General features: G+C 40.2%; 1 protein-coding gene across 2 annotated transcripts in view; it reads left to right on the plus strand.

The window, feature by feature from the left end:
- Window positions 1-17,252, plus strand: part of pip5kl1 (phosphatidylinositol-4-phosphate 5-kinase-like 1) — a 57,943-nt gene extending 40,691 nt beyond the window's left edge. The window contains exons 1-6 of one of the 2 annotated variants that reach the window (XM_078272016.1): window positions 3,421-3,521; window positions 4,264-4,298; window positions 4,398-4,453; window positions 9,208-9,320; window positions 10,515-10,677; window positions 15,428-17,252. In XM_078272016.1, coding sequence (XP_078128142.1) covers window positions 4,413-4,453; window positions 9,208-9,320; window positions 10,515-10,677; window positions 15,428-15,872 — 762 coding nt within the window. In that variant the 5' untranslated portion in view covers window positions 3,421-3,521; window positions 4,264-4,298; window positions 4,398-4,412 and the 3' untranslated portion in view covers window positions 15,873-17,252. Of the gene's footprint in view, window positions 1-3,420; window positions 3,522-4,263; window positions 4,299-4,397; window positions 4,454-9,207; window positions 9,321-10,514; window positions 10,678-15,427 lie in introns of those variants that run through there. The other variant, XM_078272014.1, reaches the window with a different exon arrangement.
- The last annotated feature ends 689 nt before the right edge of the window (window positions 17,253-17,941 follow it).

Consider the following 17,941-nt stretch of genomic DNA (forward strand, 5'->3'; position numbering starts at 1 on the left):
CTGACTGTGGTGTAACAGTGATCCAGAATGTTCTCCACTCTGGTCGGGCATTTAATATGCTGTCTGTATTTAGGTAGTACATGAGTGAGGTTTCCTTTGTTAAAATCTCCAAGGACAATTACTAAGGAGTCCAGGTTGGTCCTCTCCACACATAGTATCTGTTCGGCGAGCATGCGCTGTGTGACCTGCACATTGGCCTGCGGCGGGATGTAAACACCGACCAGAATGAATGAATGGAACTCACGGGGTGAATAAAAAGGCTTACAGTTTATGATTAAAGATTCCAGGTCAGGAGAACAATGGTGCTGTCACGTCGTTGCACCAACCGCTGTTGATGTAGAAACAGATTCCTCCACCTTTAGTTTTGCCGGAGAGGTCCGTGTCTCTGTCCGCTCTGTAGAGTCCGGTATTAATCCACAGAGCCACGTCTCCGTGAAGCACAAAACAGTAGATGAAGAAAAGTCCCTGTTTTTCCCCAACAGCAGTTGTAATTCTTTAAGTTTGTTGGGCAGTGAACGCATGTTAGAGAAAAATATGCCCAGTAATGGTGTGGGTAATCCTTGCTGGCGGAGACGCACCAGCCCGTTTCCCTCTCCTCCGACGTTTCGCTGCGTGAGCAAAGGTGAGCGCACCTTTGACTAAAATGTCCAAAATTTCCAGTGTAGGGAGAAGAAAAGTAGGAAATAAATCCTCTGGCATTGTTCTCCTGATGTTCAAGAGCTCTTCTCTGGAGAAAGAGATCCGGGTACAAATCGGAAAAAACAAAGTTAAAAGACAAAACAAAACAACGCACACAGACACGACCGTCGACCGTCTGCGGCGCCATCTTAGATCTTGGATCTAATGAACCTAGGGGTTAATAACATGTGTACCTAGTCGACCGTTCTCTGGGATATGTTTTCATGCTAATCGAATGTGTCTCTAGCTTTCATGTTTACATGCGGACGCCATCCTGGAAAACAGTCATGACCAGTCGAACGCCGTGCAACCAGTAAACAGTAACATAGCTCAAACACAGCATTCGTGGTTCGACTGGTCATGACTGTTTACGCTGCTGTCTCTATAATCTTTTTAATAAACTGTCTGTACACTTACTAAGTTCTCAATGCTTCGGTTTACATGTAGGGACCCTCATTATGATACCGTTGAAGTGTGGTGCTATTTTGAGCCTTGTTAGTGATAAATAATAATAAATAAATAATAAAATAGTGATTTACCCTCTGCCCTGAAAGCAAGCGTTACAAGCTAATCACTGGTTTGCGCTTGCTTGTTTCAAGCTAGAGACACATTCGATTAGCATGAAAACGTATCCCAGAGAACGGTCGACTCTGTACGCATATGTTATTAACAGGTTCTATGCAGGTATTCCCTAGGTTCATTTTGCCCCGGAATTGTCCTTTAACTCCTATAAGCACACTGAATGCCACCTCCAGTTGTCCTTGCCTAGCTGAGGAAGCTCTGACTTCCATCTCCAGTGAAGGAAGAAGGCAGGTCAATCTACTCACCGTAGCGAGTGAATTCTCCAGATCCTTTGCTATTTTTCGGCTGGTCTTCATCTTCAAACCACATGACTGCACACGTTCGCACGTGAAACTGACCTCTAGCTACTGAGAGAAGCTAACTTAAAACAAGCCACAACACGAAAATACGGGACTCAACTGTTAATGACATTTGAACATATTAATTACGTGAATCCACCGCTGCTACCAATGTTTCATAGGTTCATCTTACTGGGTTGTAATAACAAAATAATAGACCAGTAGAGTTGGGTTGATTTCTGGTTTCCCTCGTCCGGTCCGGTGTATGAGGCTAAACCGGTTTGATTTTATGCTAACCAGTTGAACCAGCATTTGTCACTATGACACCTTCTGGCAATTTAAAAAGTAGCCTACATTAGCAACCTTTGCCGACGGCGTCACAACACTAAATCCAACTTGTATTGCAAGTAGTGTTGGGCAGTAGCATAAACTTAAAACTAAAACTGCACCGCCAAAATGGAAACATTTGCGATTTCAAGCCAATGAAAGAAGTGAGCTGAAAAGTCTCACTTCATACATGAGTGTATACAAGTGTATACACCTAAACCAAAGAGGTTATTATAAGTTTTATAAGTAAAAAGTCATGTTTAAGACTTAAGAGGTACATTACTGCCACCATGTGGTCTGGAGTTGCTATACTCTCACTATGGGACAGACATCAGTCTCACTTGGGAGTGGCTTTGACAAGTGTGACACCTAGTGCTAAAATTTTGTGGTCTGGTCCGGTGTTTGGCTTGATATCAAACCGGCCAAGCCTAGCACACAGAGTATCCAGTTAAACACAAACCAAACGCTTCATTTAACACTTCTTTTTACTTTCTCCCTCTCTTCCTGCCCCGGTAGAGGATCTCTTTATGCTTGCATGCAATTGCAATTTCTTTTAAATTAATTTCTTTAATGTTATCAAATTAATGAGAAATGTAGAGAGGACAACTGTCAAAGTGCACCTATGTTTTCTCCAATAAACTAAATTCATCTTCCAATAATTTCTACTACTATATGAAGAATCACCTTTGCTTACACACACATTTTTATACACATAACACTGCTACTGAAGAGGCACTCCACTAGTGATGCATGGGTCGACCCACGGGTTTGGGTTAGCTTACTAGAAACTATCACATGCTAAGGTGGTTGGCTCAAAAAGTGAAAGAGCAGTGTTCTGAATAAATTATTAATAACTTGGGTGCAGTAGTCCACCCTTTATCTTCTCTCCGTCACTCTGTCACTGTGTCTCTCTCTCTCTCTCTCTCTCTCTCACATGCACGCACGCACACACTTTGGAGAGCCATGCGGTGCTCTGTCATCTCTGTCCTGACAGTCCTTAGTTCTAACAGTTGTGCTAGTAATGCATAAAGTTGGAAGGTTTGTGGGTCGGGTCGGGTTCAGGTGGTTGATTAACATAGCATATTTTTTTGCTGGTTGGCTCTTATAACCCTGACCTGCGCATTACTACACTCCACATAAATATTTAGGGCAACATGCCATGACAAAAGGCTACAATATCACAACAATCGGCCACCTTTCATGATAGTCTTGAATTCATTAGTGGCATAGGTTTGAGGAGCGTGTGTGAGCACATCTGTGCTCGTGTGTAGAATATGTGTGTGCGTGCTATGAGAATCTGCCTGGGTGCAAGGTAGCAGTGAAAACGTGGTATGAAATTTTATTGATTTTGTGCATTCTCTCAAAAAGCAAGATAAATGGATTTGATAATAAATCACTGACACAGCTCTTTGTTAAGAGCGCAGAGTGGATAGACAATGCATTCATTTTCAACATGGTTCAAGTGACTATATGTAACTTTTTAATGTTTCTGAAGCTCTGTTGTTTTTTATACAATGGTCTAAAATGACCTGTAACAGCAAATGAGACTAACAGACAACAGGAAATAACGCAAGTCACACTCGGTCGGGCTTTCAACAGATGGAGGCAATTACGAGATTGTAAATTATTCAAAACCCACCCCGAATTGGCCCTCAGGTATGTAAAATGTCTATTTCACTAAAATAACTTACATCCTCCTTCCATTTAGCACGGACGTTTAATTCCTTTTACTCCGTGTTTGTGTTGGCCTACTATTTTCTTTCCCCTTGTCCCTCTGTAAAGTTACTTGTGTTAAGCGTCCATGGGTTTCATGAAATGTGTTATATTAATCTAAGTTATTATAACGTTGTTTGCTACAACAATATTCATCGCAACTATACGACCTCCCTGTAACGCTTACTCGGTAATACATTGGGCAATAAAGCACCGTAACATAAAAAAGACCTTTACGACGGCAGGTGTAGTAAAAACACTACGGACTTTTGTCCAAAGCGGCCGCTAGAATCAACACAAACTAAAAGTTACATATAGCCACTTTAAAACATGGGAAAAGTGGGGAAGGGGGTGATAATGTATAACGTGTAATGTGAAAGGAATCGCTTGTAGTGACAAACCCCCAGAGAACTGTCACCCGACCTTGCTACTCCCTTCAGCAGCATTTAGCAGCTAAAGAGCCAGAGACCAAGAGACCAAAAACAGAGCTAAAGGCCAGAACATTTTTTGACCATTAATTGAATGGTCAGAAACATTACTAAAATGAATGCTAATGTTACTGTGTCTATTGGATGTATAAAGAGACAAGTGTCTGCCAAAATGCCCGCCATAACAACATTATAATATGACAATATGTCAAATAACATGTTGTATAGGACTAAGTGATTTGTCATTATTTTTCAAGGTGTTCACAGGATCAAAATCCCACACAGGCGGAAGGTACAGATCAAATTTTAAAACTGTTCTAGTTGGCATTATAATTAATGGATGTAACAAAGCATTATATAGCTCATTTACTTTTTCACTTGTCCTTTGCAGAAATACTTCATTGTTATGCAAAGTGTGTTTTATCCTGATGATCGAATCATTGCCAGGTAAGCTTTTTTATTTTTATTTTTTTTTTATACTTTATTTTTCAAGTTTTTGTACAAAGAATGGGAACAAAAACAGAAGAAATACACACATATGCCTGCACACCTGAACACATACATGCACGTGTTCAATTACTACCATATGTCCAAAAAGTTGAAACATACTCATGTACATAATTGCACACATACGCTTGCAAGAACGAAACAAGAACGAAACATGAGAGAACTGTGGGGATGCGAGTAGGTCGCCATTGATTACAACGATATGGCCATTGCTCTCCTTAACCAAAATATACAAGGCATTAAGACAGGCTATCACCCCTTCTTATAATATAGGCGTTCCATTTTTCCCAGAGGGCATCACCTTTGTCCCTTTGTAATCTGAGGCTAAAAGTCAGTAGCTCCATAGTTTGGATATCTTTAATTATGACTCTCCACTGGTCAACCGTGGGAGGTTCCGTGTTGAGCCATCTTCTTGTTATGGCTTTTTTTGCTCGCAGCCATAAAGATTTTTAGGAGGTATCAGTCTTTCTTTGGTAATTCAGTGTCCTATTACACAGGTAGAATGATAAGCAAGTCAAATTAAAATTATACTGCAAGACTTCTCTAATTATGCTTTCCACTCCTCCCCAAAAGGGTTTAAGAGTGGGGCAGCACCAAAATATGTGTGTATGAGCCGCCATACTGTGTCCACATCCTCTCCAACATGTAGGTAGTAGTCCTGTCTGCCTAGACTTTTGCTTTGGTGTTATAAAGAATCTGATACAATATTTCCAGGAAAAATCTCTCCACAGTTGTGAGGCCGTAGTGGTGATTTGTGTGTTCATTATATTTGCCCAGTCTTCAGAAGTAATTACTGTTCCCAATTCTTTTTCCCATTTCGCCTTGATATAGTTTGTTGAGTGGTCTCTTAATTCAGCTATATATCTGTATAGTTCTCCAATGATCTTTCTGGACAGTTTTGTATTATAGGCTTTGATAAAAATTTTGGTAATGCCTGATATATTTTCCTGTATAAGTTTATAAGTTTATAAGTGTATAAGTTTTCAACTAATAGGCATAGCGTGGAGAGTCCTTTCCACGCCCATTGAGTGAAGCCTCCATCACTCATACCTGGTTGGAAAACTAGGTTGTGGGTTGGCCACATTAAAACTCGAATTTCTTTCTGAATGTTAAGTTGTTTCACCAGGCCAAACCAGGTTTCTAAAGAGAATCTAACCCACTGGCTCGGGATATCATACTGTTTAGCCAACATTGGGCATCCTAATAAACTCTGTATAGACAGTGATAACGCCACCTCCTTCCATTTTGCAAAGTAGTCTTTATTGCACCAGAGCAACAGTGGTCTTATTTGTGCCGCTAAATAGTAATCTTTGAGTCTTGGTAAGCCCAGCCCCCCACTGCACTTTGGCAGTTGTAAAGTCTTATACATGGATTTCTCTGAAACGTCATCACTGCTTGCGCACGCAACTGGGGGGCAGAAAGAAGACGTGTTTCGTGTAGCTAGTAGTAGTAGCAACAGCATAGCGTAAGTCAAAATGCCAAGGAGTTGTTGCGTGGTTAATTGTACAAACAGAGCCAGTGATGGGTGCCTGATGTTTAACATACCTAGGGGGAAGCATGCTTTTGCCAAAAAACGGCGGAGGTTATGGCCTCAAGCCATAAGAAGGGCAGATTGGGGTCATATGCAAGAATCAGGCTCCCATTGTATCAATCAGAAAAGTTGCAGCTTGTTCAGTTGTTCAGCTATGTGATATCTACCTGTCAGGGCTGTAGTACTCGAGTCCAGACCATAGACAGTTAAAGGTCCGGACTCGAGATGAGTTTAGACTGCTGGCTAAAGCTACGCCGATGTTTTGCTAACGTTAGCGCAACAGCGTTAGCCTAGCCTGCTACGAAAATATTACGACTGCCTTTGGAGTTTCTTATATCTGCGTCCACGTTGTCAACATAAGACCTGTGGCGTTAGTGCTCCTTTTGTACCATCATTTTATAATATTTTATTAAAGGTTTTTATTACGTTACACACGAAGCTAACTGGCTATAGTTAGCCTGTACGTATGCTAGCGGACATTAGCTAACGTTGCCAAGACAGCGGCAGTAGAGTTTCGGCGAGCTAACCACGACAGTGTTGTCGCCCTCTCGCCCACAATCAACCTCTGCTGCTAAAAACAGTCAACCTGCAGTGATGTTTTGAAATGGAGACACACGTATCGTACCTTTTCCCGGAAATCCTGGCCATTATTTTAAGGCATAAACCAACCATAGGGGTACACTCAGAGGTAACCCTGCTGCTAACATAGGCTATTACATTAGCCTAAAATGACAATTATAGCCATACATATATATCACAGTAACACTGCAAAATTAAAGACAAACAGATCCAACTAAAATCACGTTTTATTGAGTCAGCAGTTATATACAAACAATAAGGAAAGCCTCAATACTTAAGGTTGTTACAGTAGCGGACCTGCTCACCAATCTGGCTTTCCGCCCCTGTAATGTTTGCAAACAGGAAACCCGTGTATATCTCACCCTGGGGGCTTTGCTATTCCAGATAAAACGGGATATCATCTTATCCCATTCTCTAAACTGACTATCAGGGACACAAATGGGTAGGGACTGGAACAGATAAAGTAATCTGGGAAAGATATTTGTCTTTATTGTCAGGATTCTGTTGCCAAGTTCCAGGGGAAGGGAGGCCCATCTGTCTAGGTCTTCCCTTATCCGTGAATTAATACTTACATAATTTTCCAAGAATAACTGTGGTATGTCCTGTGTTAACGCCCAGGTATTTAAGTCCCAGCTGTCCCAGCTGAACTTGCACTTATCCTTAAGATTTAATGATGGCAAAAAATTGAACGTCAAGGCTTGTGTTTTATCAACATTAAGGTTGTAGCCTGACAGGGTTCCATACAACTGCAGGAAATCCATCGGTATTCCCGACTCTGGATTCTTTAGGCTGACCAGACACGTAACTATCGGTAAGCAGGGTAAGCGGTGCTTACGGGCCCGGACCAATCAGGGGCCCGCGTGACTGGAAGATATTGATTGACAGCCGGGGACCCCTATCGCATTTGGCCACTGACCAAGCGAGAGTGAGAACGGGTCAAATTGATTTCCTTGTTTCAGAGACCGTTCTCTTCACGTGTGTGACTCGAACATCTCACATTTACCAACAAAACGTACAACGAAAGACCGTGCAGAACATTTCAGACCGTCCTGCCAACCTTTAAACATTTTAACATCAATGTACGCGGTAACGTTTTTTCACTCTAAAGTCACTGAAAGCTGCTGCTGTTTACATCCTGTCTGATCTCTGCAGCGGGCGGGGCTGCTGAGTTCCCCCCGCGACTGACACACACACACACACACACACACACACACACACACACACACACACGGTGGATGCAGGAAAAACCGGAGATGAGACGTACAGGATGACCTAAATTGAGGACAGCTACACTCGTTTTTTTTTATTTGATTCATTCAATAAATTATTACTTTTTGTCTTAAATCCACCAGCCATTTTCATATTATACCAACATTTGCAGCATCCTGAGCCTTTTTGGTAAAGTTCCTAAGGAAATCTCAGCCCAGAGTAATTAATTAATAGTAATAATTATTATTCTCCCCAAAACAAGTTTCCTAAAGAACTATACAAAAAACTTTTTTTGCAACTTTCACTGTCTTCTGCAACTTCATTGCAACAAACATACAAAAGACATCGCAACTTTTATTGCAAAATCAGGCATTTTGGGCCGCAACAAGGGGGACTGCCCTTGTGTGTTTTTTCATGTGTTATGGTCAGTGTTTTTTTTGTTGTTGTTGTGGTGCGCGTAGGCTACTCCTGATTTTGTCAGTCATCTCATCTCTTATATGCTGTGTCTCTATGATCCTATCCTGTCCTATTGATGGTAGCCTACTCGTGGACATTGCGGCGTCATCACGTGCTGTAGTAGGGGGGCCCGCCTTGATAATCCTGCTTAGGGGCCCGGTCTTGGCTCGTTACGCCACTGAGGCTGACCAAGACGTCGTCCGCATAGAGACATATTTTGTATTCTCTATCTTTTATTGTAATGCCCTCCAAGTTGGGATTCTGCCTTATGGCTTGAGCAAGAGGTTCAATAAAAAGATTAAAGAGCGTTGGGCTGGCTGGGCAGCCCTGGCGGCAGCTGCGTTGCAGATGAATAGTTCCTGACAGGCCTCCGTTTACCTTAATTCTGGCTATGGGGGACGTTTATAATGTTTCGATGCATTTAATGAACTTATCATGGAAGCCAAATTTTCCCATAACTATATAAAGAAACCCCCACCCCACCGAGTCAAATGCTTTTTCCGCATCCATACTAAGTAGGATAGCTCCAATTTTCTCCTTTTTTATATATTCAATAGTGTGGAGGGTCCTCCTTATATTGTCCTGAATCTGTCTACCTTTAATAAACCCGGTTTGGTCTTCATTAATCAAAAAAGGCATCACTTCCTCCATTCTTTTGGTTAAAATAGCTGCATATAATTTGTAATCTTGGTTTAAAACACTGATAGGTCTATATGATCCACATTCCTTCGGGTCCTTGCCCTCTTTGGAATCACTGAGATAGTAGTCTCCCTCCAAGATGGGGGGAGCCAGGTAAGCTTGATTTGCTTGCCCCCCGAATCACAAAGCATGAGTAGTATAACTACTTTATGTTAACACACAAAAAACAAAAGACTGTGCGGCCTCTTTGTGTGGTTTGATGTGTGTTTTGTATTGCCAGGTATGACATTAAGGGCTGTGAGGTGAGTCGTTGGACGGAGCCTGCACCAGAGGGAAGCCAGATTATTGTGGTTCTCAAAGACCTCAACTTTGAAGGCCAGTCCATCACTCTGGGTAAGGAAACAAAATGTGATGTTTATGTGTGCTGTGAGTCATATAAAGCAGTGTAATAACACAGATAACATAGTTGCACCCCCTTCAGGCCAATCAGCATATTGTTTCTTTTCTTTTACAGTTACAAAATCCATGCAAGAAATTAATCTGTTATTATAATATGTATGTAATAGTATACATATATGCTATTCAGATTTACAATACAGTCTAATAAAAAAAAGACATCAATAAAGAAAGACAATTATAAACCACACCCACATCTTCCCCACCCACCCACCCACCCACCCAGCTTAGGCTGTGCTAATCAATAAAAGAAGTTAAAGTTAAGAAGTAAAATATAACTATACAGGGGACAAAAAACAGATCAAAACAAAACAGCGACAGCAACAACCAAAAAAAAAATGGTTATGGTCTTAGGTCAAAAACAAGTGTGTAAAGGATAAGGTTAAGGATAAATATTACCAGGCTATAGGCTACATCATGGCAGTTACTGGATTATGAAGCCTCTGGAGGCTGCAGAGCATAATGTTTCTAACACTGTGCCAAAATGCATTCTTCTAGCTCAGGGTTCAGCAACCATGTGTTAGCTCAACCAGTGGCACAGTGGTTTTCCCTATCCACATTCAGCGAATACCTGCCTTATATGATGGGCTAGTACTCGTTGCCTTCTTCAAAGAATACAGCCGAAAGGAAAACAAATAACACTGCCATCTTCTTTTGTCCACAACTCAAAGATATTCAGTTTACTGTCATAGAGGACTGAATAAACTAGAAAATAAATATTTAAGAAGCTGTTTCTTTTTATATATATATATATATATATATATATATATATATATATATATATATATATATATAAAGACTAAAACCAATTCATTAATTATTAAAATAGTTGCTGATTCATTTAATAGTTGACGCTGACTTATCGATTAATCTTTGCAGCTCTAGATATGGAACACTGATTAACAAGAACATTTTAAAATAGCACTTCATATTAAAAAGGTTGCCGAACCCTGCTTTACCTTAAATGAACCATATGGAAACATCTTATTCAAATAAATCTAACTCAAATAAAAAACAATGCCAATGGTGTGTGTAAATGCCAGTGGTAATATCGACATGTACACATTTGCTGTGTATTTCTGTACAGCCATGTTTGAGTTGTAATGTTATGTGGTGTGTGTATGTGTGCAGACCAGCAGCGTCCCTGGCTCCTGCGGCAGGTAGAGATCGACACACACTTCCTCCGGAGGCTCAACGTGTTGGACTACAGTCTCCTCGTGGCCCATCAGCCCTTACACCACGATGAACGCCACCAGAGTCTCTCCTTCGCTACTCTAATTATGAGAACCAAAAAGTCAGGGTCTTGACATTTCATGACAGGGTTTCATAAGTTATAGATAGCTATGTTGATAATCAGTTAATCATTTAGCCCTATTTCGCTCTATCTTTTAAAAAAACGTTCCTGGTTGTTTGCATCGCTTTAAACCTAGTCTCGCTTTGCCAGACCATCCTCCACAGCACTGCGGAGGAGGGTCTGGCTAGTCCACAGCATTCCGGGATGGGAGAAAAACGTGCTCTGGTTTATTGGCATTTCTTTAAACCAATCACAATCGTTATGGGCGGCGCTAAGCTCAGAACAAAGACGGTGCAAAATAGCCTCGGGAAGGAACATGTTTTGGTGGAAAGTGTACGTTCAAAAGTTGTTTTAGTCATGCGAGCGAGAACTCAGATTGGACAGATAGTCAGTGGTGGAGGAAGTACTGAATCTTAATACTTAAGTAAAAGTACAAATAACCAGAGACATATTTACTTTAGTAAAAATAGAAGTACCACAATGACAAACCCTACTTAAGTAAAAGTAAAAAGTACCTGATTTTAAATGTACTTTAAGTATTAAAAGTAAAAGTACTTGCATAACGATTTATTCTCTTAATCTTATTTGCATATTACCAAAAAAAAAAAGGTTAATTCGTTAGTTTGCACCTTGGTCAGTGAGGGCACTGTGTCTAGCGACCTTTGATTTACAAAGGGCTGGTTCAGTTATTTTGATGCTGAGATTCGACAGTATCCATACTGTCCACTACCACAAATAAGGCCTGGCTTTTAAAAAAAAGTTCCTATCCTAACCAGCATAAAACGGAAATATGTTGTTAGAATTGGAATGTGGTTGCTTTTATTCATGGATGTATTTTAAGACGTTTTTATTTTTAATTTTTATTTCACTTCAAATAAAGTGTGTGAAGCAGCGGAAATGGGGAGGCGGATGTGAACAGGTCCATATATAGATATGAACGCGTCTTACGCAGCCTGGCGGAAAAGTAAACGTCTGGACAGAAATAGATGGGAACTATGATTTAAAAACGGGAATAATAAAAAACAGACATTTTCACTTTTACCGGAGGCTGTATTACCAAGGGTCATCGGCGCTGCGCCCGGGCTCTGGAGCACCGGAGCCAGCTTGGAAGCTGATGAAGGATCGGCGGTGCCCCATATACAGTATCTATGGCAACCAAACTTCACTGGTGAGACAAACGTGTGACGGTCAGGAAGACGTTTTGGCAGGGGGAAAACTGATCAGAAAATGTAACGAAAATATAACGTTGTAGAAATGTAGTGGAGTAGAAAGTAGTCAATTGCTGCAAAATGTAACGAAGTAAAAGTCAAAAGTATGCACTATTGATTCTACTTAAGTTAAGTACAGATACGTGAAGAATGTACTTAAGTACAGTAACAAAGTATTTGTACTTAGTTACATTCCACCACTGCAGATAGTCTAGCTAGCTGTCTGGATTTACCCTGCAGAAATCTGAGGAGCAGTTAACCATAGTCCTCAAAAATCCACTGGAGTTTAAAATTCCAACACAAAGAAAGCGGAAGGTAACGGACATCGATGAAAAGACATGCACTACTTTAAACCAATCACAATTGTCTTAGGCGTGGCTAAACTCCAGACGCAGTGGCTCGGCAAAACAGTCTTGGAAAGGTAATTGTTTTGGTGGAACATTTGCACTACGAAAAAGAAAACGCCACATAAAATATTAAATAAAGTTAACTGTTCACACAATACAGTAACTTGAGCTGTTAAAATTAGCCGGATACACCGTTAAACGTAATTTGCTCTTACCGGTGTATCGCCGTGTGTACTTCGTCCACAGCAATCCCACCAATGGGTCCCAAAACATCCCACTTAGAGAGTAAATGCCATAAACATAGTCTTTGTAAATCTTTACAATCATTCACCGAAAGAACCTAGCAGGCCTCTTGTTGCACGATCCAAGTTTTCTTCAAAAGTTGACATTTTCACCGTGTAGTTTGCTAGCTCGTTTGTTTGTTGTTGATTCCCCAGAGCAAAGGGATTTTGAGAACCGCAACATACAGAAAGCAGAAAGTGAGGGGCAAAGTGCCAGATGTCAGGCAATTATCCTGGAAATGTACTTCCTGGACTTGGGGCTGTGAGACATAAAAAAGGTAGTGAAAGTAGGCAGTATTGACAGATTGACTCGTTACGGGATTTCCTGACAGTAAGAAAAATATATCTACACCATTCACCTTCAATAACAATGAATTGAATTTATAAACCTTTTAATTGTGCTCATATGAGAAGTGAGTGGGTGGAGAAAGAAAAACTGCAACTTGTTCCAAACAATTCTGTGGTTTAGCAGATCTGTGAATGCTGACAACCAGAGATTACATTTTGACAACAGTATCGATAAAAGGGTTTTACACAGCTCAAACCTTTTAAGCTGTGTAAAACAAATCGGTTTAAGTGAACCAACACAAAAGGATCTGCATCAGATCCCATTACATACAGTGAATAGTCTGTAGTCTCATGTCACATGAGTCTTGTCAGCCTGGTCTCACAGAATTCCGTGAAATGATCACGAACTGTTAACACCGCATTATGTGGTGGTGGCACGGAATGTGTGAAAATTCTGTGTGGCCACCACAGAAAACAATGCCAATGTAAAGTCAATGAGAAGGTGACGTAGCATTAGGAGCGACTACGGTAGCAAGTAGTATGAAAGCCCGAAAATCCGCGTAGGGAGGTTAGCTGGGGTGGTGGATGGGTCAAACACAGGACTTTCACCCAGGAGACTGGGGATTATGTCCCGCGTGTCAAGTATCCTAAACACAACCGTAACTATCCTGCTCTTCTTTTCCTAAACCCAACCGTTTATTGTTTTCCTAAACCCAACCATCCCGTTCTTCTTTTCCTAAACCCAACCATCCCGTTGTTGTCCCGCGTGTCATGGAAACGTAAGCCCACCCACGATCTTTTCCTTAACTTAAGGGGCCGTATTCATTTTACGGAATTCTTCCGTGGGCCCATCACGGAATTTTTTGCGATTCCGCAAAACTGCCACAGATTTTGGGGGTTAAGGGGCCGTGTTCATTTCACGGAATTCTGTGAGATCAGGTTGGTCTTGTTTATGTTCCTCTTATTGTGATGATTTTGTCTAATTTCTTAAAATAAAAATGGTTTATATGATACATGACATGTTCAAGTGTCAGGAGCCCAATTCTAAGCCAGAAATTGTGATTCCCACTTACAGTCATGTGAACAAATTAGGACACCCATGCTAAAGTTGACTAAAAGAGGAATAAAAAAATCATCTTTAGGAAATTGATCTTAATGTCTTAATTAAAAAAATTAGGAAAAATACAATCTTTAAGGACACCATTTTTCTTTGTGAATGAATAATATATCGTAAATAAATAAATGTTTTTCCTTAAAATACAAGGGGCATAAGTAAGTACACCCCTATGTTAAATTCCCATAGAGGCAGGCAGATTTTTATTTTTTAAGGCCAGTTATTTCATGGATCCAGGATACTATGCATCCTGATAAAGTTCCCTTGGCCTTTGGAATTAAAATAGCCTAATAGCTGATTTGATTTGCATTGAGAGATGATTTTATGGAAAGTACGCCATACCAATCTCTAGGTATGGTGAAGGGTATGTGATGATATGGGGCTATTTTAATTCCAAAGGCCAAGGGAACTTTATCAGGATGCATAGTATCCTGGATCCATGAAATAACTGGCCTATAAAAATAAAAAGCTGCCTGCCTTTATGGGAATTTAACATAGGAGTGTACTTACTTATGCCCCCTGTATTTCTGTTGATGAAAACAGGGTCTGTTCTCTTGGACCTCCTAAAATTCACTACAATCTCTTGGTATAAGCTTGGTTTTGCTGTTGTTCAGAATGAGATTGTTAGTGCAACACCAGGAAGTCAGGATTTGTACCTCATCTCAGCTCATCATTGAAAATCAGCCCCACAACTGTTGTGTCGTCTGTGAACTTAATGATGGAGTTTGTTGCATGGGCAGGCTGACAGACGTGGGTGAAGATGGACAGGAGAGGACTCAGCAAACATCTTTAGGGCCCACTGGTGTTTAGGGTGATGGTAGCCGATATATGTTTTCCTAACCTGGAAGCCGGAAGGTGGTTGGTACCCAAATCGGTAAGAGTTAAGTTGCAGAGGGTCGAGTTCAGGCAGAGGCTGTGCAGTTTAGACACCAATCGGCTTGGAATGACAGTATTAAAGGCCAATCTGGAATCCAGAAAGAGCATCCTGATGTATGTATTTGGCTTTGCCAAGTGCTCCAGGGCAGTCTGAAGAGCTATGCTGATGACTCTGTTCAACCTGTTTGCACGGTATGCAAACTGATGTTCCAGAGTAGCAGGGATGGTGTGTTTAATGTTGGCCAAAATTAACCTTTCCAATAATTTTGCAATCCCTGTCACCTATTATTGTCCAATACTTTGGTTTATAACCAAATACCTGCTTTTCCATCAGCCAGTTGCCTGTTGTGTTTAATGTCAACTTTTCATCTGATTTACATCATATTAGTATTGTCATTATGGGTACTGCATTTTGACATACTATTTAGCTCAAAGCATTATACTGTGCCTGACTTGCCTCACAGACCTGTTAGCATGGCTGTAGACTCTTAGTATTAGTATTGCACAATAGACGAATAGATAATGTACTGTATGTCTGTATAGATAGATCAGAACACTTTACAACACAGATTAAAAGCTACATCTAGAAACTGCTGTGGCTCATACCCATTCTGTTCCCTGTGACTCTAATTTTAGATCTGTGAATCCAGGCTCCAGCCCTGTCCACGCAGGCATAGCTGCTGTGCCTGGGTCAGTTCCAGAAGATGACGCCACCTTACTGTTGTGTAAAACAGATGGAAGCTGTTTGATGCAATCACAAGCAGAAGTTGCATCAAGTGATGGTACGCTTCAAATGTACTCAGAGCATGCAGGGCCAGGCAGTGACGCAGCTGAGCTTCCTGACTTCCAAGCCCAAAACCGACGTTTGCTACCCAACTTAAAGAATCCTCTGCACGTCATTGATGGGCCTGAGCAGCGCTACTTCATCGGCATCATTGATATTTTTACAGTTTACAGTTTTAAAAAGAGGCTGGAGTATTTGTGGAAGAGGCTGAGATATCCAGGCCGATCCTTCTCTACCGTCAGTCCACAGACTTACTGCCTCAGGCTAAGTCACTGGGTACAGGACCATACTAAGTAGGCCCTGGATGAGTGGTGGAGACTTTCAATGAGCATGTCTAAACAACTAAATGGTCAACCAAAGTCCACACACATGCACACATATGAAACAAGTTTATCTACATTTGTTCCATGGTTCCAATCCTTTTATTTTTCCACATGCTCAAAATACATCTATGGCATTATATTTGTGTAATGTAGACATTTTGAGCACAGTATGAGAGTGCATAGAGCAGGAGGATTTAAACAAGGCAAAATTTGTCAAACAAATTAATATTGTGAGTTTATGTGGATAACGGAAAACCTGCAATTATATTTATTGAGCACACAATTTTTACCAAAAATGTTCTGTTTTCAAAATGTCTCATTGTGCACTCATACATTTGAAACAAATGTAATTCCATAGATGACATATTTTTCTGTCAGAGCAGTTTTTTCCAAATACTGATCCAAACATGCCTAGTGTGATGCATTATAAAGAGGATAGGAAGCTCCTTGCTTAAAGAAATGTGTGTGTGTGTGTGTGTGTGTGTGTGTGTGTGTGTATATATATATATATATATATATTGCTCATGATGTGCCTTCGTAAAGAAAATCTTAAAACGAAAAACATCAACTAGGCTTCAGCTACATGCAGATGTCTGCCTTCATGTACTTTGGAACCCTCTTTCATGGTCATTAAAGGGTTTCACAAATATTGTACCTTCTTTCTTTGCAAGCAAAGAGCGTTCTGAAGAAAAAGTATTGTTAGCACTGGAAGCCTGAAGTTGACTTATACAAACAATGTAACCAATGTTCCAGATGTTCCAGCATCATGACATAAAGTCTTTTTAGTACATTTTAATTTTTCCAGGCGTGTGCAATGGAAATAATTCCAATGCTGTCTGGTTTGCCCAGAAACCTTCAGTTTAGCTTTAATTCTCTTAGTATTTCTGAATATTAACCTTTTGTGTGTTTATTATACAGTTTTATTGGATACAACTGTAAAAACTTGTGCTTTTATCTTTTATTATTTGTCATTTTGACATGGTCTAATGGTCCAACATGTATTGTCCCCTGAAATTCAGCAGTGCCTCTTTAGAATGTTACTTGGTGAGAATTTACCTTTGGCCTAGAAATGCTATGACAAAGAAAACAACCTTAATTAAAACATTTTGTGTGCTTTACTGACCAGTAAGATTTTTATGCGCATGTATGAATGTCTTAATACAAAGAATGAAACTGTGATAATACTCTGAAGCTGCATATTAGTTTTGATGATGCCACCAACTTGCACTTGTCACTCAGCTTTACAGAACTCTTTGCTTGCTATTTCACTTTTACACAATATATATTTCCCTATGTCTGCAAATATTGGGAAAGGTATAGCTGTAACATTTGCTTAATGAATAAATGACATGTAAGAGCTAAGATGTTTGTTTGGTGTCCTTTCACTTTGACATTTCCTCCACTCACACTGACATCACATTCACTGATGAGTCAACCTGGCACAGAATGTTTAGTGTCAAGACTTCCTCAACAAGGGAGGTGTGTTCAGGGTTATCTCAGTGTTTGCCTCAAACAAGAAAGATTAGTCTTTGACTAAACAACACTTGTGAAATCTATTTATGTAAAGCTACATGAGTAAAATAACTCGAGTGTATATTACATCAATGGTGCAACACTGCATTTTTCTCTGTTAATAACTTTATTTGTACATTATGTTTATGTAATTGTGCAGTGTACACAAATATATTTTTGGAAAAGGTCTTACTGAAAACATTGCCTACAACTGATTACAATGAGAAAAACTACTACTAAAGGCAAGAGAATGTTCGGATAGTGTTACAACCCTGTTCCTATAGGCTGTGACAAAAAATAGAGAACACAGGGGTAGGCTGCCAAAGGATATTATCTATTATCCTTTTTACAACCAACTTAATAATCAAAAAGGAAACAACATAACTTAAACAATATAACTAAATAAGCAATCCAAAATGCAGTTCACAAGTTTAGAGAAAGTTTAAGAATTTACTGCTTGTAAATACACATTGTGAGTCCCTACACGATGTGAGTCGCGCATGTGTAGAAATATGTTGGTTCTATACACGC

Source organism: Sander vitreus, chromosome 16, assembly GCF_031162955.1.
Source record: "Sander vitreus isolate 19-12246 chromosome 16, sanVit1, whole genome shotgun sequence".
In the NCBI taxonomy this organism is placed as follows: domain Eukaryota; kingdom Metazoa; phylum Chordata; class Actinopteri; order Perciformes; family Percidae; genus Sander; species Sander vitreus.